Below are 24,248 nucleotides of genomic sequence, written 5' to 3'. Positions count from 1 at the left end.
GGGATATGTATACTCCCACTGATTACACTTATCATAATGTCAATTGGAGCTTAGGTGTGCTCTAGGATGATAGTCACACACGTCTTCAATACAGGAATTACAACCTTTAATTTGTACAGCATATCCTCTTTGCAATTTACACGGGTTGCATAATCCACACTTTTCATCATACTCATCAATCATTGTGCAATTCTCACATGATGACCAGCTGCCCAGTGAGTACATAAATAACGGACATGTATGGAAAATTTTGTCATGTGTTGACACTCTCACTACCACAATGAATTTGAGCTAGCAACAACAACAAAAAATTGTCTGAGATAGAGAGAGAGGAGTAAATCATCCTTGAGCACCATCTTTCTCATGAAAAAAAGTCCTAAGTTTCTTAACTAAAGTTTAAAAGAGTATCTACAATATCATTTTGTCGTGTCGTGATCAATATATCAATAAATTGTAAAAATGTATTTGAACCACGATGTAAAAGCTTCATACAGTAGTTTGATGATGAAGAATCAGTTTCCACTATATCGACAGGCATTCCCCGAGAAAATATCTGCCTTTCAATAGACGGTTCTAGAAAATCGTCATCTAGAATCAAACGTTTTTCCATAAGAACTAGATACCTCATGATTCGATCTTTCTCAAATCTATCCATTTTTTAGAGTCCCAACACTCTCACAACCAACTTCAGACTAACCAGAATTTTTTCTACTCTAAAAAATATACGCTAGTCTGCTATAGAAAGAAAAAAAATACCATTGATTTAGAAACAATTTTATTGAACATAATTACAATAATAATATTCACTGATGCATTTTGTTCTCATCAATATATTTTGATAGGACATCTAATGCTGATCGAAGTTTATTTATATGGAGAATATTCACTTTTCCAGCAAAACATAGCTGCTCCTCCTGCTTAAATTTGCTTAATGATATCACATATCTGGCATACATAGTGTCCCATTCAAGACATAGTCTACAACCAGTGGTTATTTCCACAGCCACATTGGGTACTCGTATATCGTTGCCGCTGTTGTCAGCTCCATCATTAATCTCCAATAATGTAAATGCACCACTCATTTTTTCTCCACTAATATCCTCTCAAATAAACTATTCTCTCTGAATTCAATTCTCTTACTTATATGATTTGTAGTGAAAACTATTCCTTTTATTCAATTACCAATCACCAATCAAGTTATACTCACTCTCTTTGAAAAGGTGTAATGCCCTGTAGAAGTATTACCTATATCCATAGGAATAGTCACTCTCTTTGAAAAGGTGTAGAGATGCAAGCAAATAAGTTTGAAATTGCTATATGTCTATGCAAAATGGTACCTCTTACTCTACTTGTAAGCGCTATATGGCACGAAAAATGACAATTTTATGCCATTTCTCAAGGGTAGCGGGCTACCAGAACATCGCAGATAGATTTTTAATGACTCATCTAAAAAATATTGCTCATGTCTACATAATTCTTATAAATTACACCATCTGAAATTTTCAAATGGCACTAAAAACGACACTTTTGATCCCATGTCTCAAGTGGAAAAGCTGGGGCTAGTGGTCTACCAGTACTTTTTAGAGTGATGTTTAATGGCTCATTTGAAAAGTTTTGCTCATATTTACTTGCTTTTTATCAGTTCTGCCATTCGTAAGTGAGATATAGCGCTGAAAACAACAGTTTTGGGGCCACTTCTTAAGTTGAAAATCTTGGAGGTATAAAACGGTATCATTGTAATAATTATGGTCCAAAACCCTTAGCTGGACGTTTGTAAAAACACCTCCTGCATGTCCCTCCTCCAGACCCCCTTAATCAGCTACGGAAATGAAATCCTACAAACACCAATATATTGAATTAGATTATTAGAGGCGTAGTTCTGTTAGTACAGCACTGGACTTCTAATTAGATTTTCATACGTTCGATTTCTGCTTGGATTTTTTTTTCAATCATGGTTTGTTATGATTCTGTTTCTTATGATTGCTTTTCAGATAATTCACTATTTCTGCCAATGTGATGCACTCATTTTAAAACCATATCCCGGAAGGCTTATTTTAAAGCTATTACTCATATCTACGCGCTTCTTTTTGTTTTATCAATTTTACCATCCATAAGTACCATATAGCACTAAAAACGGCACTTTTGGTGCCACTTTTTATGTGGAAGGGTTTGGAAGCATAAAACGGTACCATTGCAATAATTATGGTCCAAAGTCATTAACTGGAGGTTAATAAGAACGCCCCATGTATACTCCCCCTCCAAACCCTCTTAGTAAGTTTCCAAAATTATTTACTCATCTTAAAAGTAAGATTATTGCGAAAACAAATTAACTAAAAGTGAAAACTTTTCAACTAAAAATATACTAAAAATTAAGCTTGAATGATCAACAGTTTTAAATTGAACCTTCAAACTTAACTCTGTGACGAAGCCTATGTGCTAGTTCTAGGATTATAGGAAACTAGGGCTTTACTGAAAACACAAAATAATATAGGAGTTTTGGTACAGTAAAAGTAAACTAATCAAGGAAACTTTTTACATAATAAAAATAAAGTATTTTAGGATTGTTGCTTTATTTTTTTTTTTCGTTTAATTTGGTTCGACTTCTGCTCAGTGGCTCAATTCAATTGCTGGCTTTCGTTTTGGTTCTGAAAAAGACATGTCATGATTAGCTTGTAGACAAGTTCGAAGTAAAGCCTTCTTGATAGTATTTGAACTATAGACGAGCTTTAGAATTTGTATCATAGCTTATAATATATAGAAGTATATATAGAATATATAGAAGAAATATAGAGAAGTAACCGGATTTCCAGAGTTCATATTATGTCTTATTTGATCTTCATTTCAAGTAATACTTAAGCATATTTCTTACAATTTAAGACCGTAAATTATTCACTATTGGTGTTATAGCTGGCGAGACCAAAATGCTACCTGATAAATATATACAATATTTCTGTATGCTGTTCAATGACTTTGCGGCTATTAAACAAATGTTTAATTTTACGCTTATGTTTTTAAGAAAATTGTAATTGTATACTGAATATTACTGATGTCACAACTAGTGTAAGACTATGAAAAGTTTTAGAGATTAATTTATTGTTTTCAGACTACATGCTCACTTTTGACTCCCAAATCAATATTCCTGGTTTTTTTTTTTTACTTGGCTTTTGTGTTTTCAATAAAGCACTAGTTTTCTGTAATCCTTAAAACACAGGGAAACATAATTAGTTGTTTTATTTGTATTAGTTTTATTGATATATATTAGATAGGCTGTGAAGTAATAATTTTTGTCCGTTTTAAGTTTTAACCTCGCTCTCTAGTTCCTTCGCAAAAACTTTGTTTTTCTAAATTAATTTCCGATACATACCAATGCATATGCATACTTCGGATTTGACATAGGGATGTCAGTCACTTCTGCTAAAACTGAATTTCTTTTTGAATCATCACCCTTCCGATTCAAAAATTCAGGTTGGTCCTGCCACAATCTCTGCCTCTACACCTCTGGGGTAGCTTGGGCTTACATTCGAGACCTCGATTCGCGCATCGCGGTAACTACTAATCAAAGTGTTGAGAGAGAAGTTGAGTCATATGGATTTCTCTCTATAGAGTTAAAAGCCAATTTGACAGCAAAACGTTTGATCGGCTGTATAGCTCGCTTTTCGCATAACGTATGTTGTTTTTGACACAATTTTTGAAACTTTTCTCCACCTCTGATGAAAATCAAATCCGATCGTTGTTCTTAAGATTCTGCAAGTAATTTCTCAGTATCCCCATTTGGACCCATAATAATTACATTTCCTGGCAGTATGGTGTTTTTGAAATTTGTCAAAAATAGATAAACTGCCACGTAGATTTGCTGACGCTGCAATTGAACTGTCAATTTTCCACTGATCTGTCTTCTACCAAATGTTTAGTGTCGTACTGGGCTCCTTGCTTGGGTATAGGATCAATTCGATAATAGAACCCTTGGTTGGCTTTTTCGCACCACATGTCTTGTTTTTGAAACTTTTCGCCGCCTCTGATAAATACGTAGTAAAGCCGATAGTTATTCTTTCGGTTCTGCAAGTATCTTCTCAGTACCCCTAGATGGACACGTAATAGTTACATTTCCCAACGGTACAGTGTTTTTTTTGTTTTTTTTTTACATTTGTCAAATATTAGATTAATTGTCACGTAGACTTGCTTACTGTTGAAACAAAATTGTCGATTTTCCACTGGATCTGTCTTCTGTCAACTGCCTAGTATTCTCAAAGAATTTGACCCTTCCAAATTCTCATAGAATTTGACCCTTGCTGAATGAGTATTTAAAAGTTAAATTGTCAGTATTTGTGAATAATTTTTGTTAGTATCCATTTCGTTTTTATTTTTATTTATGTTCATACTCCTCTTAGTACGTCTTTGTTATGTGTAGAGGGTAACAATAAAATTATTATTATTTTACATATCTGTCGGACTGTCTTAAAAGTTGAAATACCCTCTTGGTAATACTTTTTGAATTTTTTTTTTATTCGGGCAATTGTGTAATACTTATTTAGGTGCGTAACTGCATCACTATATATATATATATATATATATATATATATATATATATATATATATATATATATATATATATATATATATATATATATATATATATATATATATATATATATATATATATATATATATATATATGCATTACATTCATTTTCAGAACTAAAATGTTTTACATGGAATTAGTAAAAGAGACACTTGATAAGAAAAATCAAAAAGGGCCTCCCAGGAAAATTTGTAAATTTATATCCTGAACACGTTCAGTAATGACTTGATTTTCCCGCAGTGGACTGTTATATCGAAATCATTTCCTGGATTCTTCAAGCTAAGGGTCAAAAGTTGTATAAAACCTTGTAAATGACCTCCAGGAAGAAGAAATATAACTACTTTTTGATGTGTCTGGCTCCTCAAAAGCGGGCAGGGTATGCCTACCCAAAGGTATGCCCTTCAAGATATGCAGGGTATTTTGGGTACGAGTCAAGTGAATAAAGGGTTCCCTGATTAGATATTTTCAAAATATTTTTAAAAGGTATCAAAAACACACTTATTCCAAATAAAGACTAAAAAACAAACAATAACACACACACACGTATAACGGTTCAGTCATCAAATTGGAGGCAGGCCAAATAATTCTGGTTGAAAATCTTCCAAGCTCTTAATGCACAAAGTTGCCTTTTCCTTTTCTTCTTCTTCCATTCTAGGATCTGGCACCATAACAGCCTGCATCCCTCCAGCCCTGGCAGCAGCAACTCCGTTGGGAGCATCTTCAAAAACAAGGCACTAGAAAAAAGGGTCAAGGTCAAATAAGGTCTGTCAGATGACTTTTAAATGTGTTAAATTTACTTTAATTATTTCACGTTGAATTCACCAATTAAGTATATTAGAATTTGGATTAAGTGCGACCTAATTGTCTACCACTTCCAACAGACTGGAATAATCTGAATCTTCCCAATAGATTAAGAATTTTCCTACTATGCGGTATTTTTGGGGATGGATTAGGACATTTTGTTTTTTATTAGGCGCTATGACTTGGCAAATTTAAGGGCAGATTTGTTTACTGGTGGAAATGATGGGCTGCTACTGAGGATCATTAAATCAACGTCTACTTAAATTAACGTCTAAATGAGAAAAATCGGAAGAAAAAATGACTAAGAAACGAAAATCCATGCCAGTGAAATTCACAGGAAGAAGATACACCTCGGATAAAGAGATACACCGCGGAGAAGATACACCGCGGATACATCGCGTATATGCAACAAACGGCACTGTTAGTGCAAACTAACAATACTGATGTAAATACAATAAAACATAAAAAAAATCAAAGCAAATAAAAAATAATAATAAAAGTGAAGTTTTCTCAAATGGAAGTAAGAAGCGATACTAAAAATTTAAAATGAACAGAAACTCTTTGGTTTATCATGGGGGACAGGTCCCTTTTCAAATCCCTGACCTTTACACTAAAATCTTATAGTGCTTTAAAATGACTTACTATTCTAAATCAAGGGCCTTGTATTTTAGTAGTCGTTGTTCAAGAACTGGGCCAAAAAGACGAGCTTTGAACGTCTAAACAGTAAGGTCTTAGACCAAAAATATTCCCTGGAACCAAGAGGGATTAAAGGTTAAATTCTAAACCCCCTCCCTTTCCAAAAATTTATTCTATATTTATCTGAACGCTCACTGACAATTAGGAAATTTGGAACAAAGCATGTTTTATGCTTTTGGCACGCTCCTTCCAATTACAATATGATCCACTTCCATAATTTTATACCACTCGACATAATTTTATGAAATATCAAGCAAATCAACTTAGTTAAATGAAGCTTTAGAATTAATGTCTATATTAACAATGGATCTTATATGGACAACGTGACTTTTCAGGAACAAATGTGCCACCGTGCGATACTAATTTTTATTCAACTAGGAAGCTCTCTCTATATAGTTTTCCAATTTCCTGTCTCGAAATTTTCAATCGACAGGAACCTAGCCCTCTTTGGGGTAGAATCGTATTTTGGTGCCTCAAAATGGCAAAAAACGCCCCTTTCGCACGGTGTAATCTTTTTGGATACTTAGAAAGAGCACTAGAACTTTTGATTTCTTTTCGAATATGCCCATTCCGGTTTTCTATGACTATTGATTAGATACGACTGCCCTGAAGAAAAAAAAACAGACATGCATTCGTGATCTTCCTTCTTGGAAAAAATGCAAAATTCAACATTTTTACAGATAGGAGCTTGAAACCTCTATCATAGGGTTCTCTGATATGCTGAATTTGATGCTGTAATTTTCATCATGATCACTTGATTTGTTTGGTTGTTTCCTTTCAATTTATAAAATCAGAGTTTTTGATGGATAAATTCATACTGGGTGAATTATACGTTTATAGAATCGACCATAAAAAAATCCATTAACGAAGAATGAAAAAAAAACAGATTTAATGCTCACAGTCTGAATTTTTAGTCCTATATTAGCCACATAGAGAAGAATATATTCAGGAGGGAAGGGTGATTCATCACGCTTGTAAACAGCAAACGGATGATAAAAAAAAATCAAATTCATAGAAGTCATGAGCTTTAAGTCGGGTTGGGATCTCATTGCTTGTGTGTGCATCAATTCTACATCCTGATACTCATAATATTAGTAAATATATGAAAAGAATTTTCACTTTTATACTGTTAATGAGACTGTATCTGAAGATTAAAATTCAAAGCGAATAAATATTACAAAATTAGGTAGAAGTTAACCCTCTATAACCATAGACAGTTGAATTCAGGTTTTAGCCCTGACGGTTGGCGACCCTAACTCTCTACATATTACACAGATACCGTATTATTACCTCGGGAGCAGTATTGTAAAGCAGTGCTTCTACTGTCACCAAATTTTTTACCTTTCCCTGAATTTCCCCAGAGGATAACTGGGTTCTCCAAATATTCCCAAAATTAGTTTCCGTAAACACACGATTGGCGCCACAAGATACAATTTACAAGCATACCAGTACCATCCCGCAAATTTTTAAGGGATTTTTAAGACAAACAAAATTTACTGAGAGAAACTTAACAGAACTTGATAAAGAGAAAACTTCAATAAAGCGACAAATTTTGTTTGAAGAATGAATTTTTATGAAGAATATAATTTTTTTAGAATATACATATATATAAATAATTATATATATATATATATATATATATATATATATATATATATATATATATATATATATATATATATATATATATATATATATATATATATATATATATATATATATATATATTATTTATATATATGTATATTCTAAAAAAATTATATTCAAATTTTGTTTGAAGAATGAATTTTTATGAAGAATATAATTTTTTTAGAATATGCATATATATAAATAATTATATATATATATATATATATATATATATATATATATATATATATATATATATATATATATATATATATATATATATATAGATATTTATATATATATAAATAATTATATATATATAATTATTTATATATATAATATGTTCAAATTAAAAGATTTTTGAAAAAAGGAATTTATGTTTTCTAGTTTCCAAAATCTTACCTTTTCTGGTGAGGGTGTATCAAGAAACCGGTTGGCACACACAAGAAACACGTCTGGCGCTGGCTTTCCTTGCTTCACTTCGGGATCCGAACTACCACACACTATGTGGTCAAACATCTTGAAGAATTCTCTAGAAATAATTTGAAACTTATATCAAATTCGTAAATGTACAACGAATAAACCTGAACGTATCCTTGACTACATGACAAAGAGATAAATAAGGTGATTAACTTGAAATTAAGGCTGCTATAAAAAACAGCCTACAGAGTTAAGTAGTTCAGCGTTTATAATATCGAACCACTTAACTCACGTAATTATCAAGTAAAACTGTGTCACGTGATCATTTATGTCAAGGTGAAAAAACTGAAAAATGTGTTTCGTTGCACTTATTGACTGGTAGTAATTGCCTGTTGTCTGTAGACAGGAGATTAAATTTAAAAAAAAAAAAGTTTTTTCCGATGGAAGTAAAGAGCGAAGTTGAAACTTAAAACGGACAAAAATTATCACTTCATAGTATATATAGCATGCATCAATAAAACTTGTTCAAATAAATCAACTGATAATATTTCCCTATGTTTGTGAGATTACAGAAAACTAGCGCTTTACTGAAAACGCAAAAGAATACAGGAGTTCTGGTACGGTAAAAATAAATCATTTAAAGACGCTTTTAACGGTATAAAAGTAAAGCTTTTTTAGATTGTTGCTTGATTCTTTTTTTTCGTTTCATTTGGCATCCCTCCGCACAATGAGCTCAGTTCAATGATTGACTGTCGTTTTGGATCTGAAAAAGACATTTCATGATGCTTTATGATAATTTTGTAGAGAAGTTCAAAGTGAAGCAATCTTATTAGTATGAAGAATACAGACTCGCTTTAGGATTGTATCACAACTTGGAATTTTCCGTGTTATAGAGGGATTAATTTAAAAAAAAAAAGTTTTTCCAAGGGAAGTAAAGAGCGAAGTTGAAACTTAAAAAGGACAAGAATTATTACTTCACAGCTTATCTAATATATATCAATATAACTAGTACAGATAAAACGATTAATTATGTTTCTGTATGTTTCTAGGATTATAGAAAACTAGGACTTTACTGAAAACACAAAATTCAAACATAAAAAACAGGTATATTGATTTGGGAGTCAAAAGCAGCCTGACAACAATAAACTAATCTATAAAGCTTTTTATAGTCTTACAACAGTTGTGACATCAGTAACTTTCAGTATACAATTAAAATATCTTAAAAACATAAGCGTAAAATTAAATATTTTTTTAATAACCCTAAAATGCTAAAAATTATCCTAAAATGGATTGTTGCTTTATTTTAAAAGGGATTGTTCCTAAAAGGGATTGACAATATTTTTATTCTGTAAAAGTGTCCTTAATTGGTTTGCTTTTACTTTACCACAACTCCTATATTATATTGTGTTTTCATAAATACATTCTAAGACCCAACTGGCTATACATGACATATGAAGCTTAGAGAAGAAGGGAAATAATAATTAAAAAACAAAATCAACAAGGTGAAAAACCCAGTATTTTGTCAGCCAGTGGCAAAATATGAAGACGAAGAACAAGCAAATATTTCGATAAGGACCTCCGCCAAGTCGTCCTCAGTGCTAAAAAGAAAAAAGAAATTACCTTTCGAAGAGTACTTGACAAAAAGAGAACAGATACCCACAGGAGGAGGAACATGTGGGAGGTGTTCTTGCAAACCTCCAGTTAAGGGTTTTGGACTATATTTATTACAATCATACCGTTTTATACTTTCAAGATTTTTCACGTATTTGTAAGAACCTAGTAAATATAAGCAATAGCTTTTAATTGAGCCATTAAACATCTATCTACGATGGTGTGGTAGCCTGCTAATGTTCAGTAACTTACTGGTGAGAAGACAATTTTTGACGCTTACTACGGGGTCTGGGCGGGTGTGTGTACGGGAGGGGTTCTTGTAAAACTCCAGTTAAGGGTTCTGGAACATAACTATTACAATGGTCCCTGGCTTGTACTTCAGAGCTTTTCCATTTAAGAAGTGGCCCCAAAACTGTTGTTTTCAGTGCTATAACGCACTTACGAATGGTAAAGTTGATATATAAAAAAAAACACGTATATATGAGTAATTTCTTTCAAATGAGCCATTAAACATCACTCTTATAAGTTCTGCTAGCCCAATAGCCCCAGGTTTTGCATTTGAGACTTGGCACCAAAAGTTTAATTTTTAGTCTCATTTGAAACTTGCAGATGGCGGAATTTATAGGAAGAACGTAAATATGAGCAATATCTTTTATATGAGCTATAAAAATCTTTCTACGGTGTTCTGGTAGCCTGCTAGTGCCACCTCTTGAAAAATGGCACAAAAGTACAATTTTAGTGCCATATGGCACTTGCAGATGGTGGAATTTATAAAAAGCGCGTAGATATGAGAAATAGCTTTTGAATTAGCTATTAAACATCTCTCTATGGTGTTCTGGTAACCCGCTAAGCCTGGGGAAAAAAGGAAAAAAACGGGAGACAAATCAGTGCTACCAATGCAAAAAAGTGATTTTCCTTGTTGTTCAAGGAGGGGCACTGTCATTTCTCTGTATTATGTTTTCGACCATGCTGATTTCAATGGTACACGTTTCATTTTGATATGACACCTTTTTCGAGGGATTTTCAGGCTTTTTTCGAAATCACTATAAATTTCTTTTCGCAATAAACTTTTACTTTTAAGACGAATTGAAATAATAGTTACCATTCCTGAATCAGTGTTAGATGTAAATTTTTTTACTAGGTAGATTTCTTCTAAACGCGTTTTTTAAATTTCGGTTACTATGGGCTGTGGTTCGCTCTTTACTAGGTTGTAGCTACCGCTGCAACCATGATTTTCTTTAGCATCCAACATACGTAAACGCTGAATTGAATATTTTAAGCTAAAAAATTGCTTATTTTTATTTGGAGATATCACTCAATATATTTATATGCTATAAACTATTAAATATCCTAAAAGCCACCTAAGATATTGTACAACTGACCGAAATAATCGAACATGCTGTGCTTAAGGAAATGTTCACTAGTTATTGGTTTAAAAAAGAAGTTATATTATATATTTTGAATTTTGACGGCGGTTTTATATTCGGAAATTAGATTTGGTCGTTTTATACTTGTTAATTAGATTTGCTCGTTTTATATTTGATGATTAGATTTGGTCGTTTTATATTTGGTAATTAGATTTGGTCGTTTAATATTTGGTAATTAGATTTGGTCGTTTTATACTTGTTAATTAGATTTGCTCGTTTTATATTTGGTGATTAGATTTGGTCGTTTTATATTTGGTAATTAGATTTGGTCATTTTATGTTTGGTAATTAGATTTAACTGTTTAATATTTAGTTTTTATATTTGGCCTTTCCAAATTTGGTAGGGAAAGTTGGGTTTTACAAAATCTCCCCGATAATTTTAAATTTTTTTAGAGAATTTGGAGACCCTAATTTTCTTTTGGAAAAATTTGAGGGAAACCCGAAAAATCCAGTAAAGTAGAAGAACCGACTTTAAGATTTCTGGCAGATTGGGACTGAATCTACAACTTAACGAGTTGCCCCACCACTCTAGCAAAAGCTATTAGCTAACAACTTTACTAACATTGGTGCTTCCACAAGTCAACATTGTTAGTGTATTTCTCTAAGAAATTGAATTGTTTTATTATAAAAAAGACAGAGAATACGCAGTTCAATCAGGGCCGTGTCCATGGCCTTTTCAGGGGGGGGGGGTTAAGAAGGAATTTTTCCACGGAATTTTACAAAAACTTCAAAAAACGCATCAAAGATTGGTTGATATTCATTTTTTTACGTTTTTACGAGTCGGAAAAACATATCTGGAAGGGGGTTCAAACACCCTAACCCTCCCCCCTGGATGTGGCCATGAGTACAATATTCAAAAACTGATGATACGACAAAAGAGAATGACAAGTTTCTGCACTGCAAATGTTCCAGAAAATCTACTAATGTTAATAATAAGTATAATATAATAATAATAAGGCAATAATAATAACGTTAAATGTGCTAATAATAATAAAACTGCTAATATTATTCAGTTATCCAATCCTTTTATTGGCTTCCTACAAATATCTTAGGCAGCGCATTCGTGCTGCCTACGTAAAGAACGATGTTGGCACAATGTATTATTTTTTTTCCATACCAGGGCACTTCGTATCGAAGTAGTTGTCGCGAAACTTCGAAAAGGGCTCATTCGACTTGAAATTGGAGTAGCTAGTGCCTTTTTTCATATCCGAAAGTGATTGGAAGGCATCTAACACCCCTTCCACGCCCACCATTTCCCCAAACACATCCAATCAAAATTTTGAGATACCCATTTTGTTCAGCGTAGTAGATTTCCAGACAGATAATATGTTTTTGAGGAGGACACTCACCCACAACCCTCAGGGCAAGGGTTTTAATTTATGCCCTTGGGTCATATATGAACGATGTATTTTTTATTATTTTTTTCCGTTAGACCAAGGCACTTCGTATCGAAGAAGTTGTCACAGAAACTTCAAAAAAGGCTCATTCGATTGAAAATTCAAAGGGCTAGTTCCCTTTTTAATAGTCGAAAGTGATTGGAAGGCAACTAACACCCCTCTCACGCCCACCTTTTCCCCAGACACATCCAATCAAAATTTCGAGACAGCCATTTTATTCAACGTAGTTTTAAGTTCTGGAGATTATGTCTTTGAGGATGACAACCCCCCCCAACCCTCAGGGCAAGGGTTCTAAGCTATGCCCTGGGGGCATATAAGGTTTTTCTAGAACGCGTTGTCGTAAAAAAATCGAAAAGGGCTCATTCGATTGGAAATTAAAATGGCTGGTGCCCTTTGAAATGGCAAATGGGTAGTGATTGGAAGGCAACTAACATCCCTTTCACCCCAACCATTTCCCCAAACACATCCAATCAAAATTTTGAGATTGCAATTTTGTTCCACGCAGTTTAAATTTTAGGAAATTATACCTTTGAGCAGGACACTCCCCCCACAGTCTTCAGGACAAGGGTTGTAATTTATGCCCTGGAGGCAAATAAGAATTTTATTGAAATCTTTGTCGTAGAAACTTGAAAAAGGGCTCATTCAATTGGAAATTCAAAGGGCTAGTACTTTTTTTAAGAGTCGAAAGTTATTTGAGGGCAACTAACTCACCTCTCATACCCCCCATTTACCCAAACACATCCAATCAGAATGTTTAGATAGCCAGTTGATTCAACGTAGTTGAAAGTTTTTCAAATTCGGTCTTTGAGGATGACAACCCCACAGCCCTCAGGGCAAGGGTTGTAAGTTATGCCCTGGTGGCCTATAAGGTTCTTATAGAAAACGATGTTGTAGAAACTTCAAAAGGGCTCATTCAATTGGAAATTGAAAGGGCTAGTGCACTTTTTAATAATCGAAAGTGATTGAAGGGCAAATTACCCTCCTCTCCCAGAAGGGCTAATGCCCTTTTTAATAGTCGAAAGTGATTGAAGGGCAAATTAACCCCCCCCCCCCACGCCCACCATTTTCCCAAGCACATCCGATCAAAATTTTGAGATATCCATTTTGTTCAACGTAGCTGAAAGTTCTGGAAATTAGGTCTTTTAGGATGATAACCCCCTCAGACCCCTCAGTGTAAGGATTGTAAGTTATGCCCTAGGGGCATACAAGGTTTATATAGAAAATTGTTGTAGAAATTTCAAAAAGGGCTCATTTTATTGGAAATTGAAATTGCCCTTTTTAATTGTCGAAAGTGAGTGGAGAGTAATTAACCCCCTTCTCACGCCCACCATTTCCCCAAAAACATTCAATCAAAGTTTAGAGCTTTCATCTTGTTCAACGTAGTTGAAAGTTCTGGAAATTATGTATTTAAGGATGACAAACCCCCCAGAGCCCAAAGGGCAAAGGTTGTAAGTTATGCCCTGGGGGCATATATGGTTTTTGCAGATAGAGTTGTCGTAAAGACTTCAAAAGGGGCTCAATCAATTGGAAACTGAGAAGGCTAGTGCCCTTTTTAATAGTCGAAAGTGATTGGAGGGTAACTAATCCCCCTCTCACGCCCACCATTCCTCCGAACACATCCAATCAAAATATTCAGATAGCCATTTTGTTCAACGTAGTAGAAAGTTCTGGAAATTAGGTCTCTAAGGATGACACCCCTCCTCCCAGCCCTCAGGGCAAGGGTTTTAAGTTATGCCCTGGGGCTATATAAGGTTTTTATTGAAAGCGTTGTCGTAGAAACTTCAAAAGGGCTCATTTGATTGGAAATTGAAAGGGCTTGTGCCTTTTTTTAATAGTTGAAAGCGATTAGAGAGCGACTAACGCCTCTCTCACGCCCACCATTTCCCCAAACATATCTAATCAAAATTTTGAGATAGCCGTTTTGTTTAACGTAGTTGAAAGTTCTGGAAAATAGGTCTTAGAGGATGACAACCACTCTAACAGCCCTTTGGGTAAGGTTTGTAATTTATGCCCTGGGGGCATATAAGGTGTTTATAGAAAGCGTTGTCCTAGAAACTCAAAAAGGGCTCATTCGATGGGAAATCGAAAGGCCTAGGGCCCTTTTTAATAGACAAAAGTGATTGGACGGCTTGACATTTTTATAATAAAGATCGATGTGAATATAATGTATTATTTTTGTTGTTGTTGTTTATACCAGGGCACTTTGTATCGAAGGATTTGTCATAGGAACTTCGAAAAGGGGCTCACTCGGTTGAAAATAGAAAGGGCTGATGACGTTTTTAATAGTCGAAAGTGATTGGAAGGCTTGACATTTTTATAGTAAAGATCGATGAGGGTATATTGCATTATTATTTTTTTGTTGTTGTTTAGACCAGGGCACTTCATATCGAAAGAGTTGTCATAGGAACTTCGAAAAGGGGTTCATTCGATTGAAAATAGAAAGGGCTGATGCCCTTTTTAATAGTCGAAAGTGATTGGAGGGCAACTTCCCAAGGCCAGAACATAATTTGCACTTTACTGAAAAAATACAAATAAATGTGCATTGTCAGTTCAATATACATATACTTATATTTAGTAACTAAATGTTAATATTATTTGATTTATTAAAGCTATAAAAGTAAAAACATTTAAATTTTTTCAGTAAAGTGCAAATTATGTTCTGGCCTTGGGAAGGTATAGGGGTTTTTAGCCCAACTTATGTACTTTCTGCTTGTTTTGAGTTTGACTCGGTTATTTATTGTAACTTCTGTTTTTCTTTGAAAAACTTATTTTGTGGGAAAAGTTTTTTTTTCAATTAATCTTCAGGAAAAGGCTAGTCTTGTAAACTTTAATCATTTTTTTTTTTGTAAGTTTGTAGGTTTGAAATAATATATTTCTGAGAATTTTCATTTATTAGTTTCTATTAGCTAACACTTCTGTTCAAACGTCCACAGTATAGCCCTCAGCCCCCTGAAAAAAATCCTTAGTTGCTCCAAATTTGAGGGCATTTCCTATTCAAGTTATCAATTTTTTTTATCATCAGGACCCCTCCCATTCTCCGAAGGAAGTTCTTGTATATCCGAATTTCCGAAGGAAATTCTTTTCGAAGGAAATTCTTTCCGAAGGAAATTCTTTCCGAAGGAAATTCTTGTCTGCTTCTGTAATTTCCTGTAAATTCATGTCTGCTTCTGTAATTTCCTTCGGAAAAGAATTTCCGAAAGAAATTCTTGTCTGCTTCTGTATCCAGCAGGAAACCGAAAATTGTTAGCTAAGATTTATAAAGTTAATAACTGGACAGCAGAAAAAAACTTAGATTATCTCATTTCTTCCAATTATTCTCTACTTTCTTAGAATGACTCAATTACTCTTTATCCTAAAATTAAGCACAATCTTTTTATTGGAGGGGAAAGTTAAAGTTGGCTGCAGGAACTGCTTCCGAGGTGTTCTCTGTCGTATTGTACCAGGTGGTGTTGAGACTGATAGAAATCACGATTTCTATTTTTATATTTTCATTAATTATAGAATACTTCATTTTTTTTATTGTCTAAACAAAAAAAATCCCTAAATTCGCACATAAATCACTAGAATATAGAAGAAAATCACTAAATCAACGAAAAAATCACTAAAATATAGCGATTTTTTTCGCCGGGTGGCAACCCTGGTGAGTTGTGGTGTTGAAACTGATGGACAATACACTGAAAAGATAATAAGATAAAATATATTCATAAACAAAAAAATAAGAGACACTGATCCATACAAAAGCTCCATGGCCAGTATAGAAAAGTGTTATTACTATATTACTAGTACTATTTATACTATTACGATAGACTACTTATACTATTCAAACATTAACTCACAAACAATACAAGAACAAAAGAGAGACATAGAGGGAGAAATATTTGAGCGATTTACAAAAATTTATTCCTGATCACTCAGGGAAAACTAACCCGGATCTGATGGAACCAGACAATTATAACAATAATATAGAAAAGTTATAATAACAATAAGCAAAAATCACATATGGATGTGATAGTTCGATCGATCCAATAACGAAAGGTGAAGTAACCCTAAGGGATCAGGGAAGATCACCGTGGAGTTGAAGAAAGGTTAAAGATATACAGGAAAGAATATAAAATTTATATTGATAAAACAGAATATTGGCAATTTCATATATTGTCTACCCTAATGAATCAACGCCTGTTGGAACTGAATACTGGCATTTCTCTGCTTATTTGTGAGAATGGACTTACTTGTGATTGGTGGATTTCATTCTGAAAGTTTCACTTTGACTGCTAGTGGCAACAGCAATTGGAATGTTATGCCCTTTCAAATGACGAATCAACCTTTCAGCTCCTTAAAGAAACAATATTAATTGACGTCAAGATATTTATGTTAGAAGATTTTATTAGGCTAGTATTGACTAATGACTAGTGGCAATAACAAATCCAATATTATATGTTTTCAAATTATACGAATTAGCCTTCCAGCTCCTTAAAAAACGATATTAATTAACATTTAATGTTTTATTCTAAATATATTTTTTAAATTGATATTGACTAATTGACATTTTTCTGTAGGTCTTACTTGTAAAACTAGTGCGAACAACAATTGCAATATTATGCGTCTTAACTGACGGATCAGCAGTTCGACTCCGTAAAGAAGTGATGTTTATTGACCTTTCATAATTTTTGCTAAAAGATTTTATTAAATTAGTATTGACTATTGATCAGTGGAAATTTATTCGAAAGGTCCTTTTTGCATTCAGAGGCGTATCTCCAGCAATTTTATTGGGGGGGGGGGGGGCCCCCGCATCTGGAGTCGAGGGACATGGGTTATATAATACTTCTTTCTCCAAATTACTGGAGGGTAACCGACCCCCCTCGCCCACCCAAATGACCCTACTGCTTGTATTGCTACTGGCAACCAATATCGCAATGCCATTCGTTTTTGAAGGAAGAATTTTATTAAAAACCTGCAAAGATTAATTTGAAATAACAAAGTTTTCCTGAGGGCAGCAAAGAGCGAAGTTGAAATTTAAAACGAACAAAAATTATTACTTCATAGCCTATCTAACATATATTGATAAAACTAGTGCAAATAAACCAGCTGGTGATATGTCCCTGTGTTTATAGCATTATAGAAAACTAGTGCTTTACTGAAAACACAAAAGAATATAGGAGTTAGCGACAGTAAAAGCAAACCATTTAAGTACATTCTTAACAGTATAAAATATAGCATTTTGGGATTGTTGCTTTTTTTCTTTCTTTTTTTAATTTGGCATCACTTCTGCACAATGAGCTCAGTCCAATGACTGATTCGTTTTTAAAGGAAGAATAAGCCTTTCAGCTTCTTAAAAAAAGGGATATTAATTGGCATTTAATATTTTATGCAATAAGATTCATTAAATTAGTTTTGATCGGTTGACATTTATTCCGAAGTCTTCCTTGCACTGTTATTAACAACAGCAATTGGAATGATACGTGTTTGAAGGACCAGTCTCTCAACTCCTTAAAGATGCTATATTATTTGATATTAAAAATTCATTTTAAAACATTTCCTTTAGAGATATTAACTGATTATTATTTACTCAGAAAGTCTCAGTTATATTATAAAAGGTAATTGCGATGTAAATGATATGGATTTTAAATGACGAATCCGCCTTTGAATTCTCCAAGGTATGATATTAATTCACACTAAATAATTTATATTAAATTATATTGGCTGAGTGACATCGACTAATATAAAATTGAAATTGAGTAGTCAATTTTTCTGAAAATTGATATTTTTTCAATTTTGTCCATATGATTTTGGGAAATGCATCAACTTTTAATTCATAATATATGTTTGATAATAACATTAAAGCATTGAATCAAACAAGTGGGGAATCAGCTTTAAATTAATTACAGGTCAAAGGAACATTCAAAGAGAAGCATCGCACTTTGATCAAAATCATATACAAAATTAGAGCTTTGAATGAATGCGATTAATTATAAAACTTCCCCAGATTAGGCTTGCCCGAGCAGCATATGAGAATCGTCTCCTTCAGTGTGACAAAACACCATGGACAGCACAAATCAAAAGGATATTAGACGAGAATGGATTTTCAAGTTCGTGGGAGAAAGGAAAACGGCCAGAAGATCATGAACAGTTCTTCAAGGAATTTAGTGCAAGACTTGAAGACCAAGAAGTGCAACTATGGCAATCAGCTGTGGATCAATCTCTGATTCTTACTTTGCATAGAGAAGTAAAAGAGAATTTTGGACCGGAGTTTTATTTTGAGCTGATGGGGTTGCCCATTAAATATCTGAGGATTTGGATTCAGATTCGAGCTAATTGTCTTCCAATTTAAGGTAAGGTTGTAAGGAAAATGAGGGAAGGTCTGGAGGCCGGGTGGGGTTGATTGAGATATTGGGAGAATGATTATGGGTTGGGCCATGTCCTATTCCGGTGTAAGCAGTTTTCTCATTTAAGGCGATGAATTATCCAGGATGGGGAAGATAGGCTGCTTCGTGGTTTAATGAGGTCTAGGACTCCCCATTATATTGTGGCAGTAGAAAATTTTGTATTGAACGGAAGGATATCAAATGGTGTAATTTCTCTTTAGTATTTGTATTTTTTGTATATGGCTTTAAAAGGCTTTTAAATACAGATTATTATTGTTATTATAAATAAAAAAAAGGGGAAGGCTAGTATTGATGGCTAGTAAAACCACTAGAGACCAGACCCGAGCAGAAGAATCTTTTGAAGAGATTACGTTTCGAGATAAGTCGTCCGTGGTTGGGGTGGAAGTATGTCGTAAGGAAAGATTTAAGGGAAATGGGAAGTTCCTGGGAGGGTGTAAAGAGGGAGGTTTCAATAAATTAGGATGGAGGAGTTTGCGTAGCTGTGTTGGCCACGGGCGACTTGGTGCTGCGGTGAGTTGTTAAGAGTAGTATTAGTAGCGTTTTGAGATAAGTAAGATTTATTCATATTTTATTGAGTATAATCCCCCCAAGGCTCGTAAAGGAGGGGAAGATTTGCGATTAAACTGAGCACTAAATAAAAAAAGATTTTAAAGATTGAAATATAATAAATAATTTAAGATTTTTTATAATTTATTCTAATTTATAGTTAAAGAAAAGTCAATTGCATTAAATAAATTAAATAGAATTCAATCAAGTCTGGGCAAAAAAAAAAGATAAAAAGAAAGGCAAAGAAAATAAGAAAAAAACATGTTAGAAGACGAAAAAATTTACGATTTTTTTGTTTTTGAAAAAAAAAAACAAGTGGCATCTTCGAGCTGATTCGCGCATCTTGTTCCACGCAAAAGGACTCGCCTCACGGAGGTGATTGAATCTGACCTCACGGAGGGAGTAAATGGAATTTGAAGGAGATTTGTGTTACAAAGATGATAACTATTTTGAGTAGAGATCAAAGAGAGGCACAAATTGGCCAAAGCAGTAAAAGAAAGTAATTCGGTGAGAAGTAAAATAGTAAAAAACGGTGGAACAGTTAAAAAATTAAACAGTGTAAAAGATAAAACTATAACAAAATGAAAAACAAGTAAAAAAATCATGTCTAAATATTCATCCCGACTGCAGTTTAAAACTGACTGTATCAAGGACTTCTCCCTGAAGAATTGATAGTCTGAAGGTAAATATGGCAAGGACACTTCCATGACTCTGCGCTGTATCAGCCTCAATCGGCTTTGCTTTGCGATCGGTTGTCTTTAGTAGTAGTGGTAGCAGCAGTAAAAAAACACAATTTGTATTAAGAACTTAATGATTCAAAAATTATGCAAACCCCTTTTTGTGTGTTTAGGCAGGGGTGTAATTATCTATGGAGCAGGGGGGGAGCAAACCTTAGTTTGTCCCCCCCCACATGAAATTTAGCGCCTTCAAAAATCTTGTCAAAACTAAGATAGGTCTACATAATTTAAGCATCGACGGAAAGAGATCAGTTTTCTTTAGTATATCTTTGCCTTTATGTTACTATATGGCTTATTTTTCATTGTCATTTCCACTGGACCTTGGAAAATTGGCTCTAATTTTGCCCCCTTAGGATTTCGTCACTGGATATAGGGGGGCTTACAATCAAAGCCCCCTACGTGGCTGTGTGCTAGAACTCAGTTACTAGAGGCCACCAGATGATGATTCTCTCTTGCACAGACTTGCACGCCATCCGCCCCCCCCCCCCTCCTACGATAAAAATGAAGTACTGTTGATAAAAATATATAATAATTTGTTATTATCATACCTCTAGTGAGACTAATCAAGAAACGTAGAACCCGTACAAGACTTTGTATCCGAATTAGAAGCTTTTTCAGATCGAACACCCACCTCCCCACAATAAGAAAATAGAAAGACTCAATATTCGAGGTAAATATTGAATTTGTCTCGCAAAATAAGATTCCTTTCTATCCCCCTCTCCCCAGAAAAATCTTGCAGCCTTGCTCCCCCTCCTCATAAAGACTAATGCGCGCGTTCATGCTGGGCAGCAATACTCAGCCTATTGTACTTCCTCAGTTTTGACTTAGGTTCTCAGCCTTCTTTTTTTCGTTGAATGTCATCAACTTAATTTCGTCTGCTGTTTAGAAATCAACTTTTTTTTTTTAACAAAGGAGTTTTTTTTTTTTACAGCCCCTTTCTTTATTTTCAGGAAATCAAACATGAGAACTTCATAAAACAAATATTGGTGAAGATAAAATTAAATTTGGATGCTTACCAGGCATCAAAGTGCACTCGGGGAAAAGTCCTTCCTGAATTTTCAGAGCTTGGGTAGTGTATTCCCAGGGCTTTAATGGTAATGAATATTCATCAATAATAAGTTGTGCAAGGTCAGGTGCAATTCTCCCAAGCTGCATTTTCTTGACCTTCCATGGAAGTTCAATATACTCTCTATATTTAGAAACGATGGTTTCAATGGTTTTTGTGTAGATTATCTCAGTATCTGAAAAATAGCAGGCATAGTCACTTACTATCATCAACTATAAGTATCATCAAACTAACAACGCTATCTATTTTACAGGCGGTGAAAAATAACTTTCTATTAAAAATAAAACACAACGGTTGTATAATAATATTCAAGGCAAATTATGCCCGTGCCCAATAATGTCAAAGTTATGGATCAAAAACACTGGATTTATGAATGGCAAATAGAATGAATTCGTTAGTTTCTTTCAGCTTCGCTTGAGACAAGACAAAGAGCAGTGACAAAATAGATGGAAAATACATAATTTAGGCTATATATTTGCACATTAAGGAGGGGGGGGTTAAGTATTTGGACGGCGTGAAGCTTTGAAAATTTAAGAATTTGAAAAATTCTTACTACATAATATGCAGAATAATTGTACCTAACACATTAGCCATGCAGATCCGCTATACTTTACCCCCAACCCCTCTAATGTTCAAATATATAGCCCACATTTGTTTCTGAAGTATTATATTTTTACCTTACTTTGGTATATTTCATTTGCATTGAGCGCCAGAGAAACACATTAGAAGAATATTAGGTAGGGCGTGTATCATACAAGTACCTTACTTTTTTGTACTTGTTGGACGTTCAAGCCATATCCAGGCTCATAGTGGCGCCCAGCAGATGACGACATGTCTCCTTCCATAGGTTTCGCTCGAGGGTGGCAGGCTCCACAATTTCCAGCCATTGGCGATCCCAGCGACGGCCGTTTTTTCAGAATACTCCGATTGGCTCCAGATTAGACTTAACTGTAGCTAGCCACGTCTTCTTTATGCCTCCTTCCCTCTTCTTCCATGCCGGTAGTGGTAGATATTTGAGGCATTTTTTGCTTATATGGTCATCTGGTCTGCACATTGTGTGGCCAAATTGTCTGCGCATTGTGTGGCCGCTCTGGTACAAGTACCAGAGTGAATATTTGGAGAATAATTTTAAAAATTGAGAAATGAAGGGCTGGAACAGTACTTTTTTGTCATAATGACGAATCTCGCAAAAACTAAATAGACCTAGCATTAAAAAACAAAGGTTGTAATCGATTTGTGTAAATAAAAGTTTTTAAAAGTTAATTTTTGACATTGCAATTATCTGCCTCCGTAAAGTAAGTGTGAGGCTAAAATCAAAGAAACACCCAAATTACTCACATTTTTTTTTTTTTACTAACACATGACTATGATGCGATATTAGCATAATAGTTGTATCACATTTTCAAGGGCGTATACAGGACGTTCGTTCAAAAATCTTCAAAAACCTAAAAAATTCGGTTTCACGAAAAAACATCAAAAAACGCATCATAAATTCGTTAATGACATCCTCCCACCCCAATCGAAGACGACGTGCTTTCCGTTTAGCCCTAAGCGGTTGGCCGAAAAGGATAATCTTTCTCAATGTGCCATCCGTCAACCGCAGAACGTGCCCTAGTCATCTCAACCTTTCTTTCATTATAACCCTAGAAAGCAGGACTTCACACTTTTCGTACAGCCTACTGTTTGAGATACAGTCAATCAGTCTGGTAGCATACTACATTAAATATAATTACAATAATACAAAAAGTGGCAATCCATTATCAATCAAGACTCATCACTGATGAGTGTTGATTTATAGAAACCTGAGAAATGGGGAAATTTTTGTACGTTAAGCATAACAATTTTGCTAGGAGTAACATTTATCTGTAATCTGTTAAACTACTAAATTTTAAAATAGCTAAACCTTGCTAGCACTTACATTTTCTAACTGTAACATCATATGCAACTTCTGCTTCGTAATTGGGGAGGGGATGAGTTTCGGACGCCAGTAAATCTTTCATTATGCATTAGGGGGTGGGGTGATTTAAATGAGAAATATACTCTAAAGGAACGAAATAACATAAAAATCCCTACAAGATCTCAAAATATTAAATTACAAAAGGAGGATAAGGTAAATTTATAACGATGTTTTTACGTGTTATACTAGTGTTGTTTGAACTTCCACCCTCGAAACGCTGATAACCCAAATCACGCCAAAATGTTTGGGCCTCTATCTACTACCAGAAAAAAAAAAAAAAAAAAAAAAAAATGTTCCTGTTTTTTTTTTGTGGCGTACAATTTAAAAATATCATTTTTTTTAATACATTTTTTTTAATACATGGATTTGGTGTTTTAACATTAACACTATAGTAACTATTTTTTTGTAGAAAAGCAGACAGCCACACAAATTGGAAAATACTTACTAATCAATAAACCATCCATATCAAACAATATATGGGTTACAGGCTTGAGTGTCGTCTTTTCAAACTGTGATTTCCAGTTAACGGCCATTTTATTTAAATCTGTATAAAATTCACTAAACTCTATACAGACAGAAATCACGACCACTTTGAAAAAAGCCGAATTTAGCTAAACTTCTGTATCCTCGTAAAGACGATACGAATTTGAGTTTTTGATTGAATTAAAGTTTGTTGACTCCGTTTCTAAATGTATGCCAAGTTAAACGGATTCCCAGAAGAGGGTGTTTTTTCAAGATTAGTCGGTCCAGTGGTTTTTGCGCAAATTTAAGGGATTCTATGTACAAGAGTGTGGCCATATATACTGCCGCAGTGGTAATATGTAGTATATATATATATATATATATATATATATATATATATATATATATATATATATATATATATATATATATATATATATATATATATATATATATATATATATATATATATATATATATATATATATATATATATATATATATATATATATATACCCAGGAGAGTGCTAGGTGGCCA

General features: G+C 34.0%; 1 protein-coding gene across 1 annotated transcript; it reads right to left on the bottom strand.

Annotated features, from left to right (window-relative positions):
- Positions 1–4,747: 4,747 nt before the first annotated feature.
- Positions 4,748–23,877, bottom strand: LOC148941693 (pseudouridine-5'-phosphatase-like). Its single transcript, XM_089104631.1, has 5 exons — positions 23,694–23,877; positions 21,242–21,466; positions 16,789–16,891; positions 8,108–8,237; positions 4,748–5,313 (listed from the first exon to the last, which is right to left on the bottom strand). Exons 1-5 carry the CDS (start codon positions 23,779–23,781, stop codon positions 5,140–5,142), a joined length of 720 nt encoding a protein of 239 aa, XP_088960757.1. The 5' UTR covers positions 23,782–23,877; the 3' UTR covers positions 4,748–5,139.
- Between the last annotated feature and the right edge of the window lie 371 nt (positions 23,878–24,248).

Source organism: Artemia sp. Qi Xiang Cuo, chromosome 18, assembly GCF_049724085.1.
Source record: "Artemia sp. Qi Xiang Cuo chromosome 18, ASM4972408v1, whole genome shotgun sequence".
Classification (NCBI taxonomy): Eukaryota; Metazoa; Arthropoda; class Branchiopoda; order Anostraca; family Artemiidae; genus Artemia; species Artemia sp. Qi Xiang Cuo.
This window is presented reverse-complemented; position numbering and strand designations above follow the sequence as displayed.